This window comes from Sturnira hondurensis, unplaced genomic scaffold (genome assembly GCF_014824575.4).
Source record: "Sturnira hondurensis isolate 20B ecotype Veracruz unplaced genomic scaffold, ASM1482457v3 Scaffold0017436, whole genome shotgun sequence".
NCBI lineage: Eukaryota > Metazoa > Chordata > Mammalia > Chiroptera > Phyllostomidae > Sturnira > Sturnira hondurensis.
The window spans coordinates 19,548,581-19,562,034 of record NW_028090067.1 but is presented as its reverse complement, the minus strand read 5'-3'; the positions used below and the strand labels follow the sequence as shown (position 1 = coordinate 19,562,034).

The following is a 13,454-nucleotide window of genomic DNA, read 5'->3' as shown; positions in this document are numbered from 1 at the left end:
CCATTCTGCGCATGTGGAAGTAGAGGCTGAGCAATGTCCTGCCTAAGGTGACCCAGCTGGGCTGTACAGGCGCTGGACTTGGATGCGACTTGAGGGCCAGCGCGTCTCCTCAGAGGCTCACTGCCTCTAGGGAGGATGGGGAAACTGAGAGGTGGCCCACCCAGTAAGGGAGAGTGGCATCTCAGAGGGGTGAACACAGAGGGCTTAGCACCCCAAATCCGAAAGCACTGCTTGCTGCCAGCTCTGTCCTGGCTGCGTGACCACCGATGGAGCAGTACCACCCCTTTACCCTGGGCTCTGTCCCAGCCCTGGGTGTGGGCCTGGCAGCTGGTGCCAGAAGGAAGGGGCCAGGTGCATGGGGGTAGTGGGGTGGGGGGTGCGAGGAAGCTCCAAGTGACATAGAGGGAAGCCCTGTCCTCAGTCCCTGGCCCACTGGAGGCCAAGCCATGCAGCCACTCAGCTAGTCACCACAGCGGTCACACTACAGACCTCTCACACTTCATGCAGGGTGGCACCAATCTGTGTTTATTGAATAACCTCCATCCAGGACATGGTTATGACTGATTGCACATCAAGGCTGCCATAGGTGCATCCCCCTTTTCAGTGAAAAGCCATTCCCCCCACCCTGAAACGATAATAAGAAAAGGCACAGTATCTACACAACACAAGGGCTGGCTCGCCCTGTGGCCAGGGGCCATAAATTAGTGGGGGGAGGAGGTCAAGGCTGGGGAAAGAAAGTGGGCGTGGTCCAAGCTGCCCCACTCGGTCAGGGCAGCCCCTACCTACTCTCTGCCCCAAGCAGCCCTCGGGCTCTGAAGAAACAGCCTCAGAGGAGGCACCAGGCCAGGGAATCCAAAAGTGGGACCACTTTTCCCCTCAGGACTTCTATCAAGGCAGGGGCCCCATTCCTAGTGCCCATCCCAAAAAGGGGCTTGTCACTGGGGCTCCGGTCCCCACCACCCTGGCTTATTTTCAGATCAAGAATTAGGGATAAAAACGGACCATGGAGGTAGGAGTCGGGTGGGAGGGAACTGAGAACCCGTGCTGAAGGACACAGTCCTCAGTCCCAGTGGGTGGCTTCATCTCTCCCAGTCCCTGGGCCTACCCTGAGCTTGGGCTGACACCCCAGGGATTGGGGGAGTGGGAAGGAACAGGACAATTAAATAAGATACCATTTATTTTTTAAAAAGTTAAAAAGTAATGCCGACGTTATTTCATCCATTCCCAGGTTCGCCCCGTCCCCCCGTCCCCCTGCCACCTCTCCGGTGGCTCCCCACTTCCCTGGCTGTCCTGTGCGGTAAAGAAAAAACAAGGAACTGGCTTTGTCGGGCCCAGGGGAGGGGATGCAGACCCAGGGAGGGAAATAAAAATGCCACAGCAACTTCGTCCTGCACCACGGCAAACCCAAGCACACTGATATAAAAACATTCATATAAAAAGGGGAGAGGGCATGCTGGGCACAGCACCAAAGGTGAAGTGCTCTGGTGCCCAGAAACTCATGTCCCCAGAGGGACAGCCTGATAAAAAACAAGGAAGCAGGAAAGGGGGGAAGAGACATACAAAGAAAGAATCTTGGGAAGAAGGCTGGAGATGGGCTGGGCAGCCCGGGAGCAGGATCCCCCTGCTGCTCTCAAATCAGGGTACCCCCAATTCTGCTCTGCTCGGCCCTGGACCTTTGGCATCTCCCCGCAGCCCATGGGCCCACTGGTCTAAAGTGGTCCATGAGCCTTGACAGTTGACACCTCGGAAGCTAAGGCTCATCCCCCAGCTCCGGAGGAAGGAGGGAGAGAGACACAGAGACAGTGAGAGGAGGGAGAGACGGAAAGACAAAAGGAGAGACAGGGACAAAGGGAAAGATACGGCAGAGGCAGGCAGAGGCAGGCAGGGCCCCGTGGTCAGGAGGCAGCGATGGCGGTGCCGCCCCCCAGCTTGACAATCATCTGCTGGCAGTCGCTGCAGGAGCGTCGGTCGCCCACCTTCTCCAGGGTGCGAGCTGCCTCAGCCAGCAGCACTGCCCGCTGGCCCGGGGAGGAGAGGAAGGAGAGGGGCAGGTGCCGGCAGGCCAGCAGGATGGCTGTGGCCCGCTCTCGCTGGCCGGGCCAGGCGTCCACCTCTCCTGTGGGAATGGAGGAGGCAGGTGTAGGAACCACTTGCTGGGAGCCACCTAGAACGCAGGTCCTACTCCCGGGGCTCGATGCGGACCCGGTTACTCAGTCCTCACGCCTGCCCAGGGAGGTGGGTTCCAGCGCCCTCCCTCCCTTCACGGACAGGGTGAGATGAACCTGGCTGGCATCACATGGCTGTCACCATGTGGCGCAGTGAGAAGGGGCCCATGCTGCCAGTCTGGCTTCTGCACTGGGGCAACATCTCCAGCCCTCCCCTCCCCACCCTGTGGCTGGGCCCACAATAAGGCCCCCCCCACTTTCACAGACTCTCCCAGGCAATACACCAAGGCAAGCCCTGGGCTTCTCTCACTCACCCCACCCCCGAGAACTTGGCCGAGTGCCTCCCCTGCTCCGGCAGGGCCTGCACCAGCCGTTGGGGGACTCACCGTGCTTGGTGCTCTGAGCCGTGCGCCGCCGCAGGCTGTGCTCCAGCAGCTGGTGGGTGCGGGTGGGGCTGGCTCCTGCCATCAGGCGCACCGTGGCTTCATGCAGGAACACCTGGGGAGGCACAGGGGCAGCACAGTGAAGCCCTGGGTCTTCTCCAGTCTGTGCCCCAGATGTACCGGTGCCATTCCCTGCAGCATCGCCTGCCACCTGACGACACCCCTTCTCTCAACACTACCTTGCCCTACTCACCCCTTGAAAGCAACCTCTGCTGTCCTTGCTCTGACCCCATACAAGCCAGAAATGTGGAGGAATGGCAGCAACAAGGAACACAGCACAGGCCAGCTGGCAGGGGCAACAGTGGGACAATGAGGGCGGAAGAGGCAAAGGGCTGGGAGTGACGAAGACAGTGCAGCCATGCCTTCGGGTCTTGGAAGACAAGTAACTGGGGTGAAGAAGCCTCAAATACTTGGAGGCCGCCTCCATGTTGAAAATAGGAGGAATGAGAGCTGGGGACAGGGGCAGTGCTGGGGGCGGGATAGCTCGGATGGTGCCAAGGAGGCCCAGGGTCCTGTTTCCTTCTGCTTCTTCAGAAAGAAGTAGCGTCCAGAAGGTTCCTGGGTGAAAGTCTGCAGCTCTTCTGGAAACACAAGCCATGAGTCGGGACGAAGGGCCAAGCCTAGGCCTCTTAATTTCTTAAAATCTCAAGGTTCTTTCATGCCTCAATATCTGAGAGAGGGGATGCTTTTTTCTTTTAAAGATTTTATTTATTTACAGATAGAAAAGGGAGGGAGAAAAAGTGGGAGAGAAACATCAACTTGAGGGAGACACACTGATCAGATGCCTCTCGAACACCCAACCCAGGTATGTATCCCGACTGGGAATTGAACCTGTGACCTCTCGGTCTGCAGGCCAGTGGTGGGGAGGGTCTTGAGCGTGCCCTTAAAGCAATGGGGGAGCCGCTGGAGGATTCTAGCAGGGTTGGGGTGGGGTGGAAATGCTGCCACAAGGGAGGCCTCCTGGCCAGCTCTGCCCTGAGTAGACAGAAGGGCTGCCGAACCGTGGGGCACACTTCCTGTTTCCGGTAGGGGTGGCTCTCTGGCGACTCTGTTTTGTCTGCTGTGTTTGTCCTGGCTCGCTGAACACGGTGGTCACAGTGTAGCTCTGAAGGTCCTACTGGACCTTGGGTGAGAGCAGCCTCACTGGGAGCCCCTTCCCTTTTTCGCGCCTTTCCCCCTCACTGACACTCTGGCCTCCTCACTTGAAGTTTGTGAAGATAATGTGGGCAAAAACATGTAGACCACATTACTCTAACCAGCAGTAAAACAAACAAACAAACAAACAAACAAACAAGAAAATGATTTCAGTGCAGTAAGCCCAATTTTACAACTGCCCTTGGAGACCTATCTCAGACTCTGCAGTCACGGCCAAGGGGCTGTTACGTGGACAGATGGGGGCAGCAAACCACAAGCTCCCAGTGGCTAGGAAGGGCTGGACGCAGTCCTAAGGACATTCAGTCTCTGAGGCCAGCTATGAAAGCCAGCGGAGTTTCTCTGTGTCCTTCCCAGCGCTCTGGAGGGGCCGGAGCCCTTTCTACCCCAGCCTTTAACTGTGAGGTGCCGGCCTCTCAGTCTGAGGGCCCATGTGGCGTGGCCTGCTCACCCCGCACTCTGGGGCCAGGCACGCTGTCCGTACTCAACTTGCAGGAGCCGAACAAAAGGATACACAGCACACAACCAGTGTGTGCCAGGTCAGCTGGGTGACCTCTGCAGACCAACTCCTCGACCCCATGCTGGTACTGTGCTGGGCCCTGGGGACCCCTAGCCTGCCTTCCCTCACCAGGTAGCTGCATCTCACCTTGCGGTAGGCTGGGCAGAAGCTGTGTGCCAGCCTGCGCAGGCTGCCTAGGTCCCGCTGGAAGCCAGCCAGCTCAGCACCTGATGCATGGTAGGTCTCTCCCAAGGCCTGGCTGGCTCCTGCCTGCTTTTGCCAGAGTGCCGTCCGCAGCGACAGTAGCAGATCAGAGGTCAACAGCTGGACCACCTGTGGGCGGGCCATAGGGGAGGAGACAGGCTGAGTGCTGGGGCAGGGGTCCCAGCAGCTCCAGGACGAAGCCGCCCTGCCAAAAACAAACCCTGGTACTCCGGAGAGGTGAGCATTGGGGAGCACCTTTGGGTGGGGCAGATTCTGAGAGCCATGAGGCTGGATGGGGTCTCCCTCTTCTGGGCCCACTGTCCCACACATAGCCACCACCCAGGAACTCGGTCCCAAGGGTGCTCGAAGCCTCTCTCTTGTTCCCCAAATTGAGCTGGTTCTGTCCCAAACATCAACAAAGGAGAGGCACAAATGGAGTGTGGCTCCCCCACAGGCCTTTGGTCTTGGGCCCATTCTGCACACTGCCAGTCCTGTGGGGCTGGCCTGGCCTGCTGTTCGGGCTCACCCCAGTGTCCTGGGGCACTGGCTACCTCTAACCAGAAGTGCCAGCCTGGCCACCACAGACCAGTGAGGGGCTCAGAGAGTCTGACCCTCCAGGAAATACCTGTACCTCCCCTTCCGGAGCAAAGCCCTGCTCCCCTGGGGTGAACAGACAATACTGCACTTCCAACTGTGTGCGCTCCACCCTCCCCTCTCCTGGGGGGCTGCTTCCGGGACCCAACAGAGTCCTCTCACAAGGCCAGGGTGGGGAGTCTCGAGGCCGGGCAGGCCTCTGTGATGCACTGTGGAAACATTGCACGGGTACCGCCAGAACATGCAATGCAACTACAATGCACCACAGCTGCCCGCCACGAGGATGCAGCCGGTCCGCTGAGGGTGTGTGTGCGTGAGGGGTGGGGCCCACTCTGAGGCTGGCCTGTCAGCTCCACGGGGTTGTGCAAGCTGCCTGGAGCAAATGCAGAGCTGAATCTGGGACTCAGGTGCAGGTGGAACGTGTTTGCCCCCAGGACTGAAGAGGGAACCCACCTGGGCCCACAGACTACATTTTGGGAGAAGGGGCCGCTTGCTTGGGCTCTGGCTCTTGGACAGCCTCACAGGCCAGGTCAGCTCAAGGCAGGTCAAAGTATTTTTACCCACCAGAGCTGGGCACCTCCCGGAGGGGCCAGATAAGCCCCAACTCACGTGGTTGAGGGTGGGGTCGCAAGTGGCCCCGCTGACGTTGAGGCTGCTCCACAGGTGACTGCTGGCCCTCTCACAGTGGCAGAAGCAACTCTGCTGCCCATCTGCCTTCCCGGGGAGCGAGGCATGCATGGCTCTGCAGGTGTGGAGGACGGCCTTCACGAGGGGGCTCCTGGGTAGTGGGAGGGAGGCGGTCAGCACGAGTCACCTGGGTAACATGAGGAGCAACCTGAACAGGTAACCACCACACCCCAAACTGCCAGGACATGTGGGTCTGTTGACTCAAATGCTGCCATAGCCCTGACTGGGTGGCTCAGATGGTTGGAGTATTGTCCCATACACCAAAAGGCTGTGGGTTCGATCCCGGTTAGTAGGGTGCATATGAGAGGCAACCAATGTTTCTCTCTCTCTCCTAAAACCAGTAATAAGAAATATCCTCAGGTAAGGATTTAAAAACAAAAATATATAAAAAAACTAATGCTGCCACGGTGGTTCTGAGCGCCCAGCTCTAGGTCTGAAATGCCAGACCCAAGTGAGGGTGGGCTCCCCATGCCTTTAGAACTTCCTTCGAGCACTCACTCTCTAGCGGGGGAGTCTGACAATAAATACGTTAAATGCCGAATATACAATGGTGGGCAGTGCAAGAGCCACGAAGAAGGTCACTCAGAGGAAGAGGGTGGCACTGATGAAGAACAGCCAAGGAAATGTCACCTTTTCCAGTCCTCTCTGGAAAGATGACATTTGAGCAGAGACCTGAAGGACCTAGGGGAGTGAACTGAGTGAGTTCCGGGGAGGAGGGTCCCAGGCAGAGGAGCAGCCTGTGCAAAGGCCCTGGGGGGCTGACATGTGTGAAAATACCCAGTACCCGGTGTGGCTGCAGAGGAAGAAGAGAGGGGAGTGGGGAGGTCAAACTGCAGGGCCAATCGTGGCCCTTCCCAGCCCAGCCGTAGCCCTTCTCCCGTCTGCCCCTGGCCCCGCTCCAGGCAACCAGAGCGCATCTGTCCCTTTCTCACTCCTTCCCTCTGCTGACAGGGGAGGCTTGACCTGGAATACCCTCTCTCACCCTTTCCCAGTCATGTCTGAGCTTGTTCCACCTCCAGCCCGCCTTCTCCTTCCTGCTAGCTCCACCTCCTGTCCCTACAAGCCTCCCCTGGCTGCTCAGTGGGTCAGGCCTTTTGAACCCATCTCCACTGCCCCGACAGCAGCTCTTAGGTTATGGGCCTCCCTCCTGCATCAGACTCCCGGGGGATGATCTGCCTGTGGCCCAGAACCCCTCGCAGTGAAGAGACACACTGGCTGCTTCAGGGAAGCCATGGCAACGGCCCCCACAGAAGAGTGCCTGTGTAGGACAGGTCACTGCCTACCTGCTTATGACTCTGACTTGCTACCTGGCTCTCTGCTGCCTCCCTGAGCCTAGAATGGAGTCAGCACCAAGTAGCCCTCAGCTGAGTTTGCTGAGTAAATGGAGCTGTGGCGAGTGCACAAGGCATCAGTGGTCCGAGCTCAACCGTCAGGACTGCCACTAGGGAGCCACCCACCTAAGGTGGCGAGTCTAACAATCTGTGCCTCAGCTTCCTCGTCTATCCAGTGGCCACGACACTACTTGCTGCTGTCTGTGGTCACAAACAGTGTTGGCCCATTATTTGCACCTGCTTTCCAAGAGGTCATCCCCCAGGAACTGATACTAAACTCTCTGGAGAAACTTAGCTACTTTTCACAGAGCAGACTGAGAAGAGGACAGGGAGGCTGGGCTGGCGGAGGGTTTTCACAGCTCCAGTATCCCTGAAGGGACCCCAGAAAGTCTGAATGCTGGGGGAGGAATGCCTGCCAAGGGCCTTAGCTGCACGCTGGGCTATGCTGCTTAGAAGTGAGGCAACTTCAGGCAGTTTCCCTGCCAAGCCTCAGCGTGCCGGCTGGAAGACACACAGGTTGAAGTGCTAATACAGAACTCGGTGCAGGGTGGGTGCTCACTGGTCAGGGTGCTTAAATTGGGTTACTTAGCACTGGCTGGTGTAGCTCAGTGGATTTCGTGCCGGCCTGTGAACCAAAGGGTCACTGGTTCGATTCCCAGGCAGAGTGCATGCCTGGGCTGTAGGACAGGCCCCCAGTAGGGGGTACGTGAAAGGCAACTACACAGAGATGTTTCTCTTCCCCTCTCTCCTACTTCCTCCCTCTCTAAAAATAAATAAAATCTTTAAAAATTAAAAAGTTAAGAAAATGGGTTATTTAAGTGAAATTAAGAGCATGAGGGCTCCTTTAGGGAGAGCGGGGGGGAACACACCCTCTTAACTGCTCACACCCCCTTTTCTCAGACCCCTCCGGTGCTCCTGGGTAAGAGTCTGCTTAGCGGGAAATGCTGTCAACAGCCTCGGCCCCAGGACTGGCCTCATGGAGCCTTTGTGCCCCTCCCCTCAGTCACACCTAGTAAGAAGCAACCAGTCAGCAGGCCAAATGCCCGCAGGCATGAGTCCCCAAAGCAGGGTGTCAAAGATGCTGGCCTAGCCCATGCTGAAGGCCCTCTGAATGACAGGGCTGGTGGGGGTAAAGGGAGGCGGGAAGGACCCTCGGGCCCGCAGACGCCCCGCGCTGGCCGTGAGCCATCACCACACCACCTGGCTCTGGCATGAGTTTCTGAGGATGCTGGAGTCACACCACCCTCCATCAGCCCAGGCTCTACAGAGGCCGAGGAGGAGCCCTGGAAACAGCACTGCCGGCTCTGAGGCGACGCACAGGTGAATGAGCTCACCAAGCCCCATTTCTCCATAGTGCCCCTGTCCCCCCTCTCCCTCTCCACCATTTGGTCCCCAGGCTGCCTGACCCTTCACCCAGATGGTCCCCCAGCCTTTGGTCTCCCCCTGGAGAGAAGTGAGTGGTCAAGGAGGCTTACGCACTCGGTCACTTCCAGGGCCTCGGGGATACGCTCCACTTCAGTAAAATGAGTGCGCACAGCCACATCATCTCCTTGGAGCCAGCTGATGGCCATAGTGATCGCAGATGTCCACCAACGACAGACGACGTCTGGACCTGGGGGGAAAAGCACCACACGTCCCTCTAGCACCCACAGAAATCAGACCTGTGGCACCTGGCCTGCTGGCTGCACCCAGTCAGTCCCCATGTGGCATGTGCTGTCTTCACCGTCCACACATTTCTGGTGGAAGCATCCCAGCGCCTTTTGGCAATATGTATTAAGAGCCTTAAAAATGTTATTAACACTCCTATTAACCTGGTAATCTCATGTTGGGCAACCTATAAGCTGGAATTGGCCTAAAATGGAGAAAAAAGTTTAACAAAGATGTAGTGTTATCTCTAAGTAAAAGACTGGAAAAAAAAAAAAGACTGGAAATAAGCTGAATTCCCAATGGCCATGACAGTGTTTCCAAACTCTCTGCAGGAACAGGCTCACGTTAGCACCTTTTAAGTCTTCTCTTCTCTCAGGGTTAGTTTCCTCAGCTGTCAATTCATGATACCAGCCCTCAAGACGCGGGGGAATGGATGTGTACAGTAGAAGGGCTGAGAGCATGCTCTCAACTCTGAAATACCAACAGGCCCCGAGGTCAATGGTCACCAGGGGGCAGTTGGTTTTCTGGGACCCTTCCCTTCTCAGGGAGAGTGACCAGAAGGGAGCTTGACACCCCCTTTCTCCTAGCAGCCTTACAAGCACAATAGATGGTAGCTGATGTGTCATCATCCTGATGGCATTTTAGGGACAAAAGCAAAGAACGTCCTGGTCTAATTCAATCAGCAGACTGCAACATGTCACCCAGGGCCATGGGCAGCTGGAGCAGCACAAATGCCCAGATGACAGGTCCTTCCAGCAGAGTGTTAGACCCAAGGGCAGCCTGGGGTGGGGACTGCGTGTCAGAAAGGTGAGTTCCCACCAGCCCCTGGTGCTGCACCACTTGCTGCCCACTCTGGGTGTCTGGGAAGGTTGCTGAGCTGCCCTACCAGCCAGGACCCCAGAAAGACATTCATTGGCTCATCCCACTTCCAAGAGAACCTGTTATTTCCTGACCCCAGAATGCTGCCCAGCAGGGGGGAACTATGGGTCAGGGCTTTGGGCAGGGTGTGTGGATACAAACCTCAGATCCAGAGGATTCCCGAGAGCGAACTCACAACCAGCCCGGGACCCTGGGACAAGGGGCTGTAAAGGATGGGATTAGCACCTGAGGCCTGAGGCGCCACCTTGGAAGATGCTTACCAAGGGCTGACTTGAGCACCGAGCTGCTGGAAAAGGGCGGGCTCACAATCCCCACAGAGTCCACAAAAGAAGTAAGCAATTTCAGGTACTCCAGAGCACTGGAGAACTCACTAGAAAGAAAAGGAAGAGTCCCACTTACATCAAAATGCACACAAGGACCACACTCGTAGCCTGGCTGTCCAGTCGTTCAGCTCTGAGACCAGGGACTGTTTCTGGACCCTCCTCCTCCACCGTGCCAGGCACACTGAGCTCTGCCCCCATGCCATTCACAGGGCTTCCTTCTTCACATGTCGCTGACACTCTTCCCTCCCCGCTGCTAGGAGGGCTGGGCTCTCTCTCAATTCCTGGTCCCCAAGTCTGACACCTCCCCTCAAGGCCCAGCTCAAATGCCCTCCCCTTCCCTCTCAGGTGCATCCAGTCAGGATGTGGGCCTCATATGAGAGTGGTCTTACCCTGTGAAGAAAAACAGTGAAAAAATCATTGTTGGGCCCTGGCTGGTGTAGCTCAGTGGATTGAGCACAGGCCTGCGAACCAGAGGATCGTGATTCGGTTCCCAGTCAGGGCACATGCCTGGGTTGCAGGCCAGTTCCCAGCAGGGGACTCACAAGAGGCAACCATACATTGATGTTTCTCTCCCTCTCTCCTTTCCCCTCTAAAGATAAATAAATAAATTTAAAAAAAAGAATAATAATTGTTGGCACATTCAGTAAAGGTCTGGGTCTCCAAGACGTCCAGGCCAGAGTTGGCTACCTTCACTGAGCTCTCCATGTTCTGATCCTGTCCTTTTAATAGGCCATCCCTCACCACCCCAAAGAAATCAAATCCCTGACCTGCTCTGGGAACTGATTCCACTGAAGGGACGAGTAAAAAGGAAAAAAGCTGGGAAAGTGACATAATCAGTCTGGAAGAAAAGGGCAGAGGCCAAGCTGGAGGAATGAACACAAAGGAATCATTCCATTTCCTGGAGACCCAACCCTAGGGCCTGTTTCCTTCAAGGAGCGCAGGCCTCACAGGTGCCCTGGAGCTTCCTGGGCGTCCCAAGGCAGGGGCATTCTGGGGACATTACCAGCTCTCTTCTTCCTGGTCTCCGGCCTTCTTCTTGGCCTGAGGTTTCACCAAGGACTCCACAGCTCGTTCTAGCAGGTTCTTGCAGAAGGCCTGGTGGACCTGGGCAACAGGGTCGGCTGAGGAAGAGGAAGACCAGAGGAAGAGTTAAATGGGTTTCACGGCCTTTTACCTATGAGCCCATTTTGTCTCTACACAGAGAACAGAGGGCAGGAAGAGGAACCCAGGATAGAACAGTCCCATCCAAAGCCCAGAACTACCTTGTTAAGGGGTTGGCAGGGGGGTGGGGGTGGGGAGAGTGGCCAGCCTCACAGTGCGGAACCCAAGACTACACGTGGCTGTGTACAGGTTGTAAGTGCGTACATGCACGCAGTGTCTCTGCACTGAGCTCAGCACTTCCGATCAAGGCTGGGGGCTGTAAGGTGGTGGCTGTAAGCCTCGTCAAAAAACAGAAAATGGGAGGGCAGATGACTCCCCCATGTCTCAGAGACGCTATCTGTTCTCCCTGGGCCTCAGGAGGACAGCCAGCTGAGGAGGAAAAGGAGGTGGTTGCTGCCCAGACATGACAAGAAAGACTCTGCTCCTGTTTTCCAAAGTCTCGTCATGGGACTTGTGGCCGGTGATGGTCTGGCTGAGCTGATCAACAAACAAGGGTCCCTGCAATGCCTGCACTAGCTGGCTGTCATTAGTTAGGTCCCCTGCCGGCAGGCTCAAAGCCAGGTGTCACCAGCCCCTTCCCTCCCTGCACACACACAGGTGTGGACCTCAATTTGACAAGAATGAGAAGGCAGGAAACTTACGAACACGCCCTGGTGACAAGGCCTAGAACCAGAGCCTGCCAGAGGCAAGAAGGCCAGTGAACATCCAGGTGTGAACAAAGCAAACAGTGGGAGGGGCTGAGAGACGCAGGTTGGCTTTCGCTTTCATCCTTACTTTTTGGTGCTATATAACATTCTTATGTTGAGCAATAAAGTTATCTTTACAAAAAGGATAATGGACATCCCTATCCCCCAAACGTGTGACACACACAGCTGCACCTGTGGAATGTGCCCGCTCTGCCCCAACCCGCAGCACAGAGGGGAACGGCACACAGGGAGTGGAAGCCCACTGGGCCACTCAAGTCCAAGTCAAGCGGCCTAGCCCTACCCACCCCGAGGTCGGGCGAGTCGACTCTAATCACCATCAAATACCAGGGACGGCAAGCCAGCGTCCCCTCCAGCGCCTGGAGCCCCATGCCTGCCACCACTCTGGGTGCTTGATGACCGCCTGTCGCCTATTGTTCCCTATTTATGTCTGTCTGCTTTCCAGTGGGACCCGGGCCAGCAAAGAGCAACTCCACACATCCTTCGTCTCTCCGAAGCACCCAGAACAAGGATGAGAGGACAGTCTGACCATCGTAAGGCTTTGAACGTCAGAAGTTGAGCCACAAACCTAGCATAGCTGCTGACCAGGCTCAGGAGCCCTGAGCTTCAGGAGACACTGAGATGTCTGCGTCTCCACGGGTCGGGGCATAGTCACCCTGCTGTCCTGGTGGTGACTGCGGCTCTCCCCATTCACAACGGCCACGAAAGCACTCTCACCTGGGTTCCTCTGGGCACAGTACAGACTCTCCTTGGCAGCCGACTTCACTGACCAGGTCCGCTCCATGAAAAACTTCTGGCCAAGGGGGTGGCAGAGCCAGCGCAGCGAGTCAGGAACAGCACTGCGCTCGGGGCCACACAGACTCTGGGCTCGACTGAGGAAGTAGCTCTGTGGAAGGACAAGGACCACAGGTGACCCTGGGGTAGCAGTAGGCTAGGGACAGGAGATCAGTGGGAGGGCCGGGACCCTCATGTGCCGAAAAGTAAATGCCACCACTAAAAGCGGGGCACGCAGCCCAGTGACCGGCCTGAGAAGAGAGGCTAAGAGAGACTTTGAAAGCTGCTCTGCCAGGCAGTTCCAAGAACCAGCACCAGGCCCCTCCTCTGCCCACAGGACAACATGCATTCAGGGCTTCAGGAACAAGAACCACAGGGACAATGCTGTCTATCCATATTTTCAGAAATTCTGACACTTTCTGACTGAGGGCATCTTTATTCTAAATCCATGCTTTTTAACATATAAAACCACCGGATACAGGCCAACTTGAAAGAGTTGGGCAGAGAAGGATGTGGGGAGGAGCACAAGGCACAGGGAGCTCAGAAGCCCAGTGGAGGGATCCTGAATGGTCACTTCTACCCTGGCCCCCACCCCAAGGGGAGCTGTCTCCATGTGAGGTTCAGTCTGATGGTTCTGACCTTTCCTGGGCTCTAAGCAGCCATCAGCTAATATAACAGCTGCGAGAGACTTGAATGCCAGGATCAGAAATAGCACCGCCAAAGTGCCACTCAAGGAACATGGACCGAGAGGGCTGCTTCTCTCTGTGGGAGTCCGGAAACGACCTGGCCAAACTGCTCTCCAGACACACTGACATCACCACAGTGCTCACGGGGCCAGGTGGGACATTTCACTCGAACCTCTTACCACAGGCCAGTGCCCTAGTGGCCCTT

General features: G+C 56.5%; 1 protein-coding gene across 1 annotated transcript in view; it reads right to left on the bottom strand.

The window, feature by feature from the left end:
* Nucleotides 1-502: 502 nt before the first annotated feature.
* The window catches only part of SREBF2 (sterol regulatory element binding transcription factor 2), a 61,520-nt gene continuing 48,568 nt past the window's right edge, over nucleotides 503-13,454 (bottom strand). The window contains exons 12-19 of the mRNA XM_037068004.1: nucleotides 12,507-12,675; nucleotides 10,928-11,045; nucleotides 9,862-9,971; nucleotides 8,555-8,687; nucleotides 5,667-5,835; nucleotides 4,407-4,592; nucleotides 2,552-2,663; nucleotides 503-2,116 (exon numbers count right to left, since the gene is read on the bottom strand). Coding sequence (XP_036923899.1) covers nucleotides 1,896-2,116; nucleotides 2,552-2,663; nucleotides 4,407-4,592; nucleotides 5,667-5,835; nucleotides 8,555-8,687; nucleotides 9,862-9,971; nucleotides 10,928-11,045; nucleotides 12,507-12,675 — 1,218 coding nt within the window. The 3' untranslated portion in view covers nucleotides 503-1,895. The remainder of the gene's footprint in view (nucleotides 2,117-2,551; nucleotides 2,664-4,406; nucleotides 4,593-5,666; nucleotides 5,836-8,554; nucleotides 8,688-9,861; nucleotides 9,972-10,927; nucleotides 11,046-12,506; nucleotides 12,676-13,454) is intronic.